Here is a 14,594-nt window from a genome sequence, read left to right as displayed (position 1 = left end):
AAAAGGCTTTACTGCACTTTTTTCACTTAAAATAGGACATTTTTAGATCATATGTATAATCATGTCTTATAGTATGTGTAGAAAGGAGAATTAAATTGACTCGAAATTCAATGTTTAAAACATTGTCCATAGGAGAGGATCATTCCCAGAATATTACATTAATAGTAAGGCAAAATTAGAAAATCAAACTCAGACTTGTGTTTAAATTCCATTTCTTCACAGGACTGTTGTGTGACCTGAAGAAAATACTACACATCTCAATCTCCATAATTGTAAAATATAGTTCAATGCAGTAAAATGTTGATCAGGTTGATCAGTGGGAAATTTAGATATAATACATGCAAGATGTGTTGCACAATGTTAGCACATAATACACTCTTAATAGAATACAGCAATCACTAGGTCCTTGCTGTGTGTGTTATTTTCAGGGCCTCTTTATCTCCATTTCTCATTGGACTGTACTCAGTTGTTCCATTTCCTACTATAAAACTATCGCTGCTGAATTTGTGTTTAACTGTACATGGAAACTCCTTTCAACTGTAGGTAAGAATTATCTGTGTTTACCGTGGGAACCAATTTGGTTTTCTTAAAGCAAGTATTAGTTCTACTGGTCAATAACCCCAGTTAATTTGTTGAGCAAGGATGTTGGATGTATTGACTAAATCATGTCTTGGGGATATTTTTGCACCTGAAGTTTGCAGGCTCCTCTTGTTCCTAATTATTAGAGATTTCTGAGAGGTGGCTATACATACACCTGGGAAATGAATAAAGTACTTTTATTTAAGGAGAAAGGTAACTTGGATCAAAATGAAAAGAGGATTAAAAACTTGGCACATTTAAATCAGTTAAGCATAACTTGATTTCCCTTCCCTTCCCTTCCCTTCCCTTCCCTCCCCTTCTCCTTCCCCTTCCCCTTCCCTTTCCCCTTCCCCTTCCCCTTTCCCTTTCCCTTTCCCTTCCCTTCCCTTCCCTTCCTCTCCCTCTTAGATATTCTGACTTAACATAGCACTTTTCTCAAAAGTTTGAAATGGAAGTATCCATTAGAACGTATTTCAAATTATCAAGAATATATAAAAAATTATTCCCCAGAAATATGACCTCATCATTCTTACTGCTCCAGTCTTCAACTCTTTACATCTCTACCTCAAATCACTGGAGTTGACAGAATCTCACTATATATTTCTTCATGCTTATTCTAGAAAACCTGAAAATAAAGATGCTGAAAAGGAAATTAAACCATAATTTACAATCCACCATTGTGGATTTTATGTGTATTCTGCCAGTGTTTTTTCAACTCAGTATAGCATGTGTATTCTACCCATCTGTTTTTAACACAAAAAGAAATTTAAAACACAATGTGTTTTATTTTTCATTAAACATTGAAATGAAGGGTGTCCTTAGCCACCGCCCAGTTCAGGGAGCTCTCCAGCTGTTTCAGTTCATCTCCTGTCTATCCCCACGCTGCCCTCCACTGTTACACAGGGAGTCAGGGCACTGGTGCCATTTACTTTGGCTCACTAGTATCCTGGGGCATTTGGAGGAGGGGTATTGACCCGACGTAAATTCAGTGAGGACTGAGCAAAGATTTGCAGCCTATATGAGCTGCACTGTAGATAGATGGTCCCTGGAAGAAATGTTCACCGCCGTTAAGGTGAAGCTTTTACCTCATATTTTCTAAAGAACCATTACTTTCATCTCTTAGTATAGTACAAACATCAGGAAGAGCTGGTGATGATGCTGTGGAGACTTATTTGCCGAGCAGCTTTGGGTATTCCAGGAAACATTCCCCTCCTTTTTAACATGACACCTTTTTTTAGTTTACCTCTTTGCACTGTCCATCACATTCCTGTATTTTCTAGTCCCTTGAAAGACACTTTCCATATTGATTAGAGTCTGGAATGTTGTGCTGATTTGAGCAAACAGTGAAAAGCCGTCAGGTGTTTTTAATCAGGATCCTGTATTTTCAAAGGTTGTTGGCAGTAGCATGGGAGGAAGACTAGAGGCCGGAAGAATACTTTGGAAAACTGGGCAAGAGATGACTGAAACCGAACAAAACAGTAGCAAATATGATAAAGTGGAGGGGCAATTTGGAGCTTTCTGGTCGATTCAGTTAGGACTGAATTACTACCCCACTCTTTCTGCTGAAGAAATGAGTGTCCCTTCACCCAGCCACAATTCATAGCAGCCTTGTTTACTCACCTGCAGCTCTTTCCCCACTCCCACCCCAATATGTATATGTGTGTGTGTGTGTGTGTGTGTGTGTGTGTGTATGTATGTATGTATTTTCTCTGGACTAATTTCTAAAAACTGGCAAGCCTGTTATTTTATCATTAAGTAGCACTGAGACAATGGTTGTAGAGAACAAGACTCGTCAGACTTAATGTGACCTAGGAGTAACACCTGGAAATGTTTAGGTCACATAACCCTGATGCTCTTAACCCTTGGGATATTATGTTATAGTTGCTTTAATTTCAAAAAATAAAGACATTATGTATTTATCATTAAAAATTTATTCAAAATCCTGCTTGATATTAGAAACAAGAGAACATCAAATGTGTCCATATCTCACTTTGACCTATTGTGTTATATTGAGCAATGCACTATTTCCCATCATGACAGCGCAGTCATTAAAGAGAGTGGGAGCACTCACAACTCAGTTTTCTTTATACCTGCACCTCCTCGTATTAAGTTATTAAACCATGAACCCATACTAGAAACATTATTATTAGTTAGCTATTTTGAGTTTTTATCTATTGACAAATATAGTTTAGTGGTGTCTGGAAAGCATATGAATTCTCTAATAATTGTAACTATTAGCGAAAATTAGTACAGCTACTATGAAGAAAAGTATGGAATGATCTTCAAAAACCCACAGATAAAAACTTCCATATAATCTAGCAATTCCATTACCAGGTATATATCCAAAAGAAAGGAAATCAATATATTAAAGAGATATCTGCACTCCTGTATTTATTGCAGCACTATTCACAATAGCCAAGTTATGGAATCAACCTAAGTGCCCATCAAGGTATGGATAAAGTGTGATATATATACATAATGGAATATTATTTGGCCATAAAAAAAATGAAATTCTGTCATTTGCAGAAACATTGATGGAACTGGAGGCCCTTATGTTGAGTGACAGAAAGACAAATATTGCATGTTCTCATTCGTATTTGAGAGCTAAAAAAGTGGATCTTATGAAGATAGAGAGTAGACTGTTGATTACCCTAGACTAGGAAGGGGAGGCAGGGGGATGAAGGGAAAAATATCTATAAAGATATTTATTACCACTGAACTGTACATTTACAAATGGTAAAGATGGGCTGCGCATGGTGGCTTATGCCTGTAATTCAAGTGCTTTGAGAGGCCAAGGTGGCAGGATCCCTTGAGGCCCGGAGTTTGAGACCAGCCTGGGAAACATAGTGAGATCCCCATCTCTACAGAAAAATTTAAAACTAGCCAGGCATGGTGGTGCACGTCTGTAGTCCTAGCTACTTGGGAGGCTGATGTGGCAGGATTGTTTGACTCTAAAGTAGGCTGTGATCATGCCACTGCACTCCTACCTGTGTGATAGAGTAAGACTTTCTCTTAAAAAACAAAAAGGCACAGGTGGTAAACTATATATGTATGTTTTACCTCAATAAAAAGAAATAAACAAAAATATTAGCAAGTCAAATTATCCTGCATCCTTGTTTCCCAATCAAGAAAAAGAAAGTACCAAAATGGAGACAAGGGACATTCCACCAGATTTAAGCTTTTGTGTAACTATTCAATTCCAAAAATAGATTTTCCCATATAAGGTAAAAACCTTGTTTTCTCTCCACAATTGTATTTATCCATAGGAATTAAAGGTGTCATTAACCTAAATCCTGTCAGAGCCTCATCTGTGTTGGCACTCCCCAACCCACATGGTAATTACTGCTGCTATATAAAGAAGGAGTTAAAATTCTCATGAAATGTCTGTCCTCTAACTCTCCTCTTATCATTCACATCTCTGAATTTGAGGCTGTGGGACTTGCAGCCTCCCACTTTAACCCTAAGAGAGATTTGTTGCACTGAGCCTGAACTGCTGTTGACTGAAAGAGTTGATCATCATTGTGCCCACAGGTAAGATAGGAAGAGCCAGATCCTGGAGAATAGCCTTGAATTATTGCGTTCATAAGAGGTGAAAGGTGTCATTAGAAATGCAGGGTGCAGGGCTTGCTGGAAAGATTTAGGAAAGCAGAGAAGCAAAGGATAAGCGAGCATGCTAAGTATAAAGAGTCTTGCATTGAACATGATTGGTAGCTTTTGGCATCTATTATCCTTCTAGAAGAAAATGCAGTTGGTATATGCTTTGCGTTCTTCTAAAGTTGAGAAAGAAAAGCTTAAATATACCTGAATATTCGTAAGATTGTTGGTATGGATAAATCTGGAGGGACAGTTGAAAGGAAAAAAGGAAGGAGGGAGGGAAGGAGGGAGAGATGGAGAGAGAAAGGCAGGCAGGCAGGAAGGAAGGAAAGGGAAGAGGAGGAAGGAAGGAAGGAGGGAAATAAGGGAGGAAGGGAGGGAGGGAAGGAAGAAAGGAAGGAAGGAGGGAAATAAGGGAGGAAGGGAGAGAGGGAGGGAGGGAGGGAAGGAAGGAAATAGTTTTTATGCCCTTTACACTGTTTCTCTCATAAACTTTTTTGTCATATAGGCACTAGGAAGGTAGACATCAGCCTAGTTCATGTAAAATCATTCCAAAGGTTGAATTTAGAAAGATCCGAATTAATGAAGTTTTATTGAATTTATAAAATGTCAGTGATCATGTCACTGTAACTTAAAAGACAAATCTCAAAGTAAACTTTCAGTTATTCCAGAATATAATGTGAAATGATGGCTGTGCCTCAAGGGCTGATCAGTGAATATTGCCATATCAACAGCTATTTCCTTGGCTTTCCCCTCATGTGGTTTTGGCTCTCTCCAAAATATATTGGTGCACTTATGCAAAGGCTCTTTGGAGACAGTAATGATACTTGTCTGAGTACACAGATAAAAGAGTTTCAGGAAAATTAATAGCCTCGGTTATGATTTGGTGATATTCTTGCAAGGTAATTGACAGAGAGGTGCTTTAAAATGTCAGTCAAAATGTCAGATTTCATACCATTCTTTGTGTCCCCACTATTACTTTCTCTAAGGTCTGATTATTAGTTTAGCCTGATGGCTCTTTTTGTTTCTATCATAGCTACAGCATTGAAAAAGGTTCCCAGTCTGAAATGGTGACCATTGATAAAATTTCAATTAAGAACCATTCTGGGATGACGAGGATAGCAGTGTTTGGCTATGAGTATGGCTCATTTATGCTTCTCCATGAATCACAAACACTTGAGTTGATTTATTGTCTCAGCATTTTTGGGGTCACTGTATTCACTACTGGAGTGAAGGATGTGACAGTGTTACAATGAAGGGAACCAAGTTCCAGATGGGTTAATTGACTTCCCTATTGTTCCGTGGCTAGTTAGTGTTAGAACCATGGTTAGATCCCAGCTCTTCTAGAGCCTGGTAATGAGCTATTGAAATGAGATTGCCATGGCATAGATATTGGGGCAGATGAATGAAATGTGATACCATAGGGCTAAAAAAATAAAAATAAAAAAAATAAGGAGGAAATCATGACTCTAAAACTATTGGGAGAATACAGAGGAACAAGCATATTTTATTATATTCCATGCGTAACTTATGAGAGCAGCACATCATACATCATCCAACCATTCTTTTAAACAAATACAGCAGCAGCTACAATAAAATATGACTTTTATATCAGATGGCTCCTAAATATAAATTAGTGGCTTCACCTGGTGTTTAACTGTGGAAAAAAATGATAGATCCCAAGGCTGGATGAACACATATCTGTGTTGGAAATTATGAGGTCTAATACAGTGTATGCAAAACAACTCAAAATATCAAGGATATATCTGACCCTCTTATATTTTTGTCTTATACCCTGACTTTGAAATCAACACCCAAATAAGACAAGAATTCACAGTATTGAAGTCTTTTTCCCCTCATCAAAAGAAAATGAAGGAAAATTATGTATGAATAGATTAATAGTTTAGTTTTTAAGCAACAACAACTTTATCATCATTTTCAAATATTGCTGTCCAGAATCCCTTTCAGTAGGAAATATAGTGCAAGATTTTTTTTACATATTTCTGAAATACATATTTTAAACTATATTTAAAAATTGAAAATATAAGCTTTAGGCAGTACCATTTGGCTACTATATTTTATACTTGAATCTTAATGACATTTCTCATGGTTTTTTGCTCAAAAATTGAATTGAATTTGATTATTTCTTCTTCAAATATTTTTTGAAATGTGACATGCTTACTGAAAAATACACGTAAGCATTTAAGAACTGAACACTACTATGTAAACAGCATAAAGATCATGTAACAAAACTGGACCACCATCCTACAACTCCCAGACCTGAATGCCTTTCTAATCACAATTTCCCCAAAGTAACCGTTAACCTGACTTTTAACATCATAGATTAGTTCTGCCTGTTTTTGTACTTAATGTAAATAAATTCTTATTGCATTCTATTTGTTTGTGTTTAGGTATTTCACTCACATTATATTAGTGATATTCGTCTATTTGGTTTCAAATGATTGTAAGTCACTCATTCACGCTGATGTGTAGTGTTGTATTGTGAGACTAAATTTTAATACTACCTGTGTTTAAAGTAGATGTATTAATTTGAATCAGCCAGCAATGTATGAGAGTTTAAGTGGCTATGCATGCTCCCCAAAACTTGATACTTTTCATCTTTTTTATTTTAGCATTCTGTTAGGCAAGCTTTGATTTCTAAATTGACTAAATAAACCTCTGGCAAATTCATTCTAAACAAAGGTCTTTATTGAAGAACGAGTGTGTGCTGGGGGTGGGAAGGGGCAATCTCTCATAAAGTGGAATGCTTCAGCATCAACAAGTTCAAAGAGGAAATGCAGTTTGAATAATGTAAGCAGAAATGTCTCAGCACAGACAAGTGTTTTTGTTTAAAATACTTCTTTATTTTCAGAAAAAGCATTTCCTTTGGAATGAAGAGAGATGTATATAGGATAGAAATTTATGGAATCTGAAAACTGACGTTTTTAAGATGGAGGGAGTTGTGGGATTGAAGAAAACACTAAAGGCTTTATTTTTATTAATGATTGAGATTTCCATAGAAATAACACAAGGCAATGGTTGATTTGTATTTTTTTTATTTCTTTACTGTTGCAGGGTCTCCATTTTGGTGCCTACTGGATATTGTTCCCATAAAGAATGAAAAAGGAGATGTAGTACTTTTTCTGGCCTCGTTCAAAGATATAACAGATACAAAAGTGAAGATTACTCCAGAAGATAAAAAAGAAGGTTTGTACCCTTTTCAGAAAACATTGACAGATGGAGTAACATTTTGAAATTGTTTACTTAAAAACTCTCGGAGAAAAACATGCATTTTTAATAACAGCAACTGATAAATATTCGTAACTGTTAGCAGTCAGCATTTGGTGCATATTCCAAAATCACAGACTCACATGCATTTACCTTCTATCGTCTTTATAATAAAGACTCACTTGACAGGAACTAGAAGTTCATATTCCTATGCTAATATGATGAGGATGAGAAAACAGTTTATCACAATATAAAGATTAACACCACTTCATTGTATTAGGCAAAAATTAATGGATGGCATAAGTGACTTTAGGAGGATGTGATTAAAAATACATCTCTCCATTTCCTCTAGATTGCTGTAGCTCAAAACTTAGATGTGCAAAGTGTAGTTATGTACAAAGTTAAGAACTCTAGCTTAGTGGTTGTTAGAATAGAATGTTGCAAACAAATGTGAATCCTGTACGTTATCATATATAAAAATATAATACTTTGTTTTAAGACATAAACAAGCTTTTCAGTTATCTTTAAAGGAGTCTGAGACTTTATGTTGTTTACTTTGTATTTTCTAGTTATAATTTATTAAGAAATTCTTTGCATTTTATATAAGCTGACAAAAGTTAACACTGAAAAACTGCTGATATTATTTGTTTTAAACCGAAGTAGGATTCTAGTCACCAGAGAAAAAGCAATTATCTTTTGTGGATTTCCTATGTAGTAAGTTATTTTTTAGAATCAGCTACTTGACATTTCAACAGCTATGTCTTTTTAGGAATGGACTCTTTTATTCCAGCTCTTTTTAAAAATGTGTGTGATTGTTTTCAATACATTATGTTTCTTGAAATGACAACCCAAATGAACAGATATCATAGTTTGGTGCTCTCACTTCTAGCATTTGAAAGCCTTGCAAATGCATGTCTGTTTTGCTGTATATTGGCATGACTAAATTATGTACTGTATTTTACATATGCAAGGGAAGAGCCATATTAAAATTAAAGTTACTTGAATTTTAGAGTAAGCATAGTACCTGTCCAATGTAAGTTCCACAAAGATAAGTATGAAAATTGGTGTGTATAGTTTTTGCTTTTAATATTTTCTTTGTAAGATAGAAACACAAAGGGTAAGGACCCTTTGAATAAAATTATTCAAACATATAAGTATATATTCATATTATGTACATTCACAAATATGTGTGGATAAATAGAAATATAACACAATCCTTAGAAAGAAATACATGACTTTTTTTTGCTTGAAAGAAGGCAGTTTGATTAACCTTTAACTGACTTGTTTTGAATATTAGGACCATGCCTAATGGTTTTATACAAATTCCTTAATTATCTTTGTCTCATGTTCCTTATGTCTCGTGATAGGGGAGAAATCCCCATCTTGGTGGACTGCAGTGAATAACAGCGGTGAAGTATGCCTTTTCATTTGGAGTTTGAGAGAGCTCAATAAAAATACTCATTTTTGCCGTCCACAGTCTGAATCAGCTGAAAAAGAAAAATGGGTAGATTGGAGACCAAAATATCACCTTTATTTCTGATGAAACTAATAAAGGAAAACATGAAATATCTCTACCTCCAAGTGGGCTTCCTTCTAGTGAGCTCTAGTTTTAGGCGAAGTTGCCCCTCAGTCATAAAGCAGAGCCTCTCACTGTGTAACTTAATGTCTGGAGAACCAGAGCAGAACAGTTGCTCCCTAAAGAGAGAGAAGACAAAGGGGTCATCCTATACATGTCCATATCACCTTCCACACTTAATCAAATTATATTCTTCTTCTTTTCCTGGAAATAGCTAAGTTAAGGAGCAGAGAGAGGCTAGCATGTCACACTAGTAGAGCTGCTTGCACTTGAAAGATTACACCTGTCATTTGGAAGTGAAGGACATCCATTTGAACACTGTTCAGCCAATAACAAAGTAATCCAAAGTTCTATCTTAATATGGTGTTATGTTTGTATTCCAATACATATATTAAATTGTGCTCAATAATATTTTCATTTTGTTTAGGGAACATGTACAATGTAAAGACTATCTCTTGCAAGATTTAAATAAAAAATATCAACAAAACACTTTTAACATTAATTATATTGTGCAAAATATGATTTAATTTTTTGAAATATTTGCTAGTAAGTCCCTAGATATATTTATCTCGATGTTATTTCATATAAAAATATTACTTCTAAAATATACTGAACACTCAAGAACAGTTTTTTCTATTGCCACCTTATTATAAATGTCCCATAAAAGTATGTAGTATTTTTAGAAAGACAGTAACTATTGTAAGTCACCATGGTTATAAAATGATAATTAAAAATAGCCAACAATGTGGGAGGCCAAGGCAGGAGAACTGCTTGAGCCCAGAAGTTTGATACCAACTTGAGCAACATAGGGAGACTCTGTCTTTACCAAAAAAAAAATAATAATAAAATAAAAAATAAATTAAAAATTAGCCAGGTCATGGTGGTGCACACTTGTAGTCCTAGCTATTTGGGAGGCTGAGGTGAGAGGATCACTTCAGCCCAGGAGGTGAATGCTGCAGTGACTGGTGATTACACTCCTGCACTCTAGCCTGGGTGACAGAGTGAGACCCTGTCTCAAAAAAAAAAAAAAAGAAAGAAAGAAAAAGAAAGAGAAAAAAAATATATTTACCTGCCCTTAATGGAGAAAAACACCTTAAAATTCACCAATTGATGGCATGTCTTGCAGGAAAGGCACACCTTAACATATGATATTTTTAAAACTTCCAAATAAGTGTTTGATTATTAAAATGTCACCATGTAACTGTAGCAGTATTATGTCATAACATTAAAAAAAACTAAATGAGTGCATGACATGACCCAGTGTTGCACCTTCTGCAAATGCATCACTAAAGTTCATCTAAGTTGTAGAAATAAGGTTCATGTTAATTAAATTAATTAATACTGAGGTTCACATGATGGGCTTCACTTAAGAGATATAAATGACATGGACTTCTATTAAAATACTTTAATCATTTTTCTATGTTTTGAGGGAGTTTATTTAAATGAGGAAGAACCTGTTTTATAGAAGAGGCTAACGAGGTGTGGGATATAATGTAGGCCTTTTATCAATGAACAGCATTGGTGGAAGATGAGCACAAAATTCAAACTACTATTTGTATGTACAATAGCTTTCAGCTGGTGGATCTGCTGGTGTGTGTGTGTGTGTGTGTGAGAGAGAGAGAGAGAAAGAGGGAGAGAGAGAGAGAGAGAGACAGCCTTCAGCAGAAATCTGATGGTTTTTATCACCTTTAAAACTACCTTTTTGGCACATAGTTTACTTCTATTCCAAAAATAGTATGTACACCACTTACTTCTATGTTCATGTCAAGTGTTACTTATGGAGTGAATTTAATACGAGGCCCTTTTTATATCTTTCGGTATCAGTTAGGAAATACTTTGATATAAAATTCGGATTTATATGTCAATCAGCTTGGCAATTGAGATTCTTTTGTTGCTGATCAGAAATCTTGGCTGGCAGTTAAATATGTCCTTTTTATAAAAAAAAAGTAAAGAAAAGGAAAGAAAGAAAAGAAAAGAAAAAGAAAGGAAGGGAATGTCTACTTAGTACAAGAAGCCAGGGTAGGCAAAGTCTTTTTGGACACCAGGTCCTCAATGGTGGGGAAGGATTAGGAAAAACATTCACAGGGCTGAGAACGGAGGGCCTTTGGATGGAGTGGTTCAGAGGGAATTGTTTCCTTTGAGTGAAGGAAAATAGCCTCAGCAGGAGGCTTTAATTTTTTTAGTTAATTAAAATTAAATTAATTTAATTAAATTCATTTTAAAAATTATATTTAAAATTTAAGTTTAAAAGTGGATTAATAATATATTAAGTAATTCAAAAAATATTTATTGAGCAGCCACTCTGACCCCAGCATTGCATTCACATTTGGAGATGTCAAAATGGAGACAATGTGCTTGGAAACATCTTAAGTCTCAGCTTAAATCCTTTCCACTAAATTTTGGCTGTTAGTCCTAGAAGCTGCTACTGTCTCAGGAACTGAGTTTCCTCATCTATAAAATGAGGTACTCATACATATCTCTTACATTTGTTATAGGGTTTATAAGAGATAATATATGCAATTCACGTAGCACAGGGCATAAAGAATATGCTCAATAAAAGATGTGGTCATGTTTGTTATATTGTATAGGTTTTTATAAAAATAGCTAGCTCTTATTGAGTCTCTGCTTCATGCTAAGTGCTTCACATAGGTGACTTCATTTACTTCTTATAACTGTGAAATAAGTATTATTCCTATTCCCATTTATTGATGAATTTAAATGACTTGACAAAGTTGACATAGTAAAAAAAAAAAAAAATGGTAACCTAGGATTTTCACTCATGCAGCCAACCTCAGAGCCTACATTATGTTTTTTCTCCCTCACTTGCCCTCTGCAAAGTGCTTGTAATCTTATGGTGGACACAGATCCAGTTTTGCAATACAGTATGTTCAGTAGAATGACAGAAATAATAAATTCTTCTCAGACAAGGAAACAAGATAGAGCGGGTCAGCAAGAGGTAGAGCAGAGTCAAGGAGAACTTCACAGGAGAAATAATATTGAAGCAAATCTTGAAAGATGATTTGTGTGTGGAGTAAGACTGAAAGGAAAGAATGTTAATTTTAGGTGATGAAACAGCAAGTAGTTGACCTTTGTTCATAAGAAAAGTCATGAAGTTGAAGTTCAACCCTAAGGAGTTTAGGTGGTATGCAGATATATTTCAGAGTTAGAACAGCTTGGCCTTGACATAAGAGATGAAGGAAAAGGAGATCTTTTGGGATCCTCTTTCTGGTTTAAGGGCTGTTATGAACTGATTTGTGTCACTCCGAAATTTATATGTTGAAGCCTTAACCCCCAGTTATCTCAGAATGTAACGGTATTTGAGGCCTTTGAATAATTAAGTTGAAATGAAGTTGTTAGGGTTGCCCCTAATCCAGTCCGACTCTTATGAGAAGAGATTAAAACAAACAAAGAGACACCAGGGGTGTGAATGCATAGAGGGACTGCTGACCATGGGAACAGAACAGCCATATGCAAACCAAGGAGAGTCCTCAGGAAACCAACCTGCCAAACCAACCTTAATCTTGAATCTCTAGCCTGCAGAACTGTAAGAAAATAAATTTCTGTTGTTTAAGCCACTCAGTCTGAGGTACAGTCTCCCTTGGTGTCATTGGATTGGTTCCACTACATCCTGAGGATACCATAATCCACTGATGCTCAAATTCCTCATATAAAATGATGTAATATCTTGCACATCCTCCCATACACTTTAAAAAAATCTCTAGATTACTTATAATGCCCAATGCAATGTAAATGCTATGAAAATGGTTTTTGTGTTGTATTGTTTAGAGAATAATGACAAGAAAAAAGCCTATACATGTTTAGAACAAATGAAACCATCCATTATTTTTCTGAATATTTTTGATCCACACTTGGTTGAATCCGTCGATGTGGAACTCGCACATACAGAGGGCTGACTGCATTTTGTTATAGCAGCCCTAGCAAACATAATTAATGACTTTAATCCAGATGGTAAATACAGAAGAGAAATAAGTTTCTGAGGAACATTAATGAATTCAGTATTGGGTCTACTGTTTGAGGTTTCCATGCATGTCTTGTAGGCAAATAGACATGAGGGTCAGGTGATCGAGAGAGTTATGGACTGAAGGCATAGATTTGACAGCCATCAATATATTGATGGTAATGCAAAAAAAAAAAAAAAAAAAGGTCATAGGTGAGATTCTTTAGGAATACTAAAGAAAAACTTCAAGAGGAGGGAGGAAAGAAGTAGGTCAAGAGTAGGACCCTGGATCATATTAACATTTGAGGAACCAGGAGGAGAGTATCATTAAAGGAGATAGGTTAATAGTAGTGAGACATTAGAGAAAAACGGAACCAGACGTCGTAGAGAAATTAAGTCAGATGAGGACAGAGATGGGCCCATTGGATTTTTTAATTGACAGATTACAGGATTGCTGCTAAAAGCAGTTTCAAGAGAGAGCTGGGAGAGAAAGCTAATAATGAGAATCTTACTAACTTTCCAACACTTTGGGCCATCACATTATTAAAATTAAGGAGACACAATTGTAGCACTTTCTTATATGCTCTTAGCTCAAGTAAGTAGATTTTAAGTTCAAATTACTTAAGAATCAGTTTAATAAGCTCCCCATGGTCCACATGTTTTTTTTTTGTTTGTTTGTTTGTTTGTTTTTTTTTTTTGAGATGGAGTCTTGCTCTGTTGCCAGGCTGGAGTGCAGTGGCACGATCTTGGCTCACTGCAACCTCCACCTCCTGGGTTCAGGTTATTCTCCTGCCTCAGCCTCCTGAGTAGCTGGGGCTACAGGGATGCGCCACCACACCCAGCTAATTTTTGTATTTTTAGTAGAGACGGGGTTTCATCATGTTGGCCAGGATGGTCTCGATCTTGTGACCTCATGATCCACCTGCCTCGGCTTCCCGAAGCGTTAGGATTACAGGTGTGAGCCACCGTGCCCGGCCTCACACTCCACTTTCTAACTACCATTTCACCTTCTAACTTTTTTGAAACTTTGGGACAAGTCAAGCTGCCCTATTCATTTTCAGCTCACACTCTTCTTTCTCCTTTCCCAGGAGAATTTTCCCTCACTTGGAATATATCTTTGTCACCTATTCATCATGAAAATCCCACTTCTTTTCTGTATAGTCAGATTTTCCCAATCTACGTTAGCTCATAGTAAGTGTCCTTCCCTTAAAACACTCTATTCCTTGCTGCTGGAGTCATCTTTCTAAACCTTCTTGCACCAGTGTATCAAACTTCTTTTTTTTTTTTTAATTTAAAGCTAGTTTATTTATTTATTTTTTTTAATTATACTTTAAGTTTTAGGGTACATGTGCACAACATGGAGGTTAGTTACATATGTATACATGTGCCATGTTGGTGTGCTGCACCCATTAACTCATCATTTAACATTAGGTATATCTCCTAATGCTATCCCTCCCCCCTCCCCCTACCCCACAACAGGCCCCGGTGTGTGTTCCCCTTCCTGTGTCCATGTGTTCTCATTGTTCAGTTCCCACCTATGAGTGAGAACATACGGTGTTTGCTTTTTTGTCCTTGTGATAGTTTGCTGAGAATGATGATTTCCAGCTTCATCCATGTCCCTACAAAGGACATGAACTCATCCTTTTTTATGGCTGCATA

The 14,594-nt window shown here is 36.1% G+C and overlaps 1 protein-coding gene across 10 annotated transcripts in view; it reads left to right on the top strand.

The window, feature by feature from the left end:
- KCNH8 (potassium voltage-gated channel subfamily H member 8) overlaps positions 1–14,594 on the top strand; it is a 395,129-nt gene that overhangs the window by 129,664 nt on the left and 250,871 nt on the right. For 9 of the 10 annotated variants that reach the window (XM_054552527.2, XM_054552526.2, XM_054552530.2 and 6 more), the window contains one exon: positions 7,249–7,380. In XM_054552527.2, coding sequence (XP_054408502.2) covers positions 7,249–7,380 — 132 coding nt within the window. Of the gene's footprint in view, positions 1–6,606; positions 6,638–7,248; positions 7,381–14,594 lie in introns of those variants that run through there. The other variant, XM_063722169.1, reaches the window with a different exon arrangement.

The sequence above is a fragment of the Pongo abelii genome, chromosome 2 (assembly GCF_028885655.2).
Source record: "Pongo abelii isolate AG06213 chromosome 2, NHGRI_mPonAbe1-v2.0_pri, whole genome shotgun sequence".
Taxonomy (NCBI): Eukaryota; Metazoa; Chordata; class Mammalia; order Primates; family Hominidae; genus Pongo; species Pongo abelii.
The sequence above is the reverse complement of the archived record's forward strand: the minus strand, read 5'-3'. Positions and strand labels throughout refer to the sequence as shown.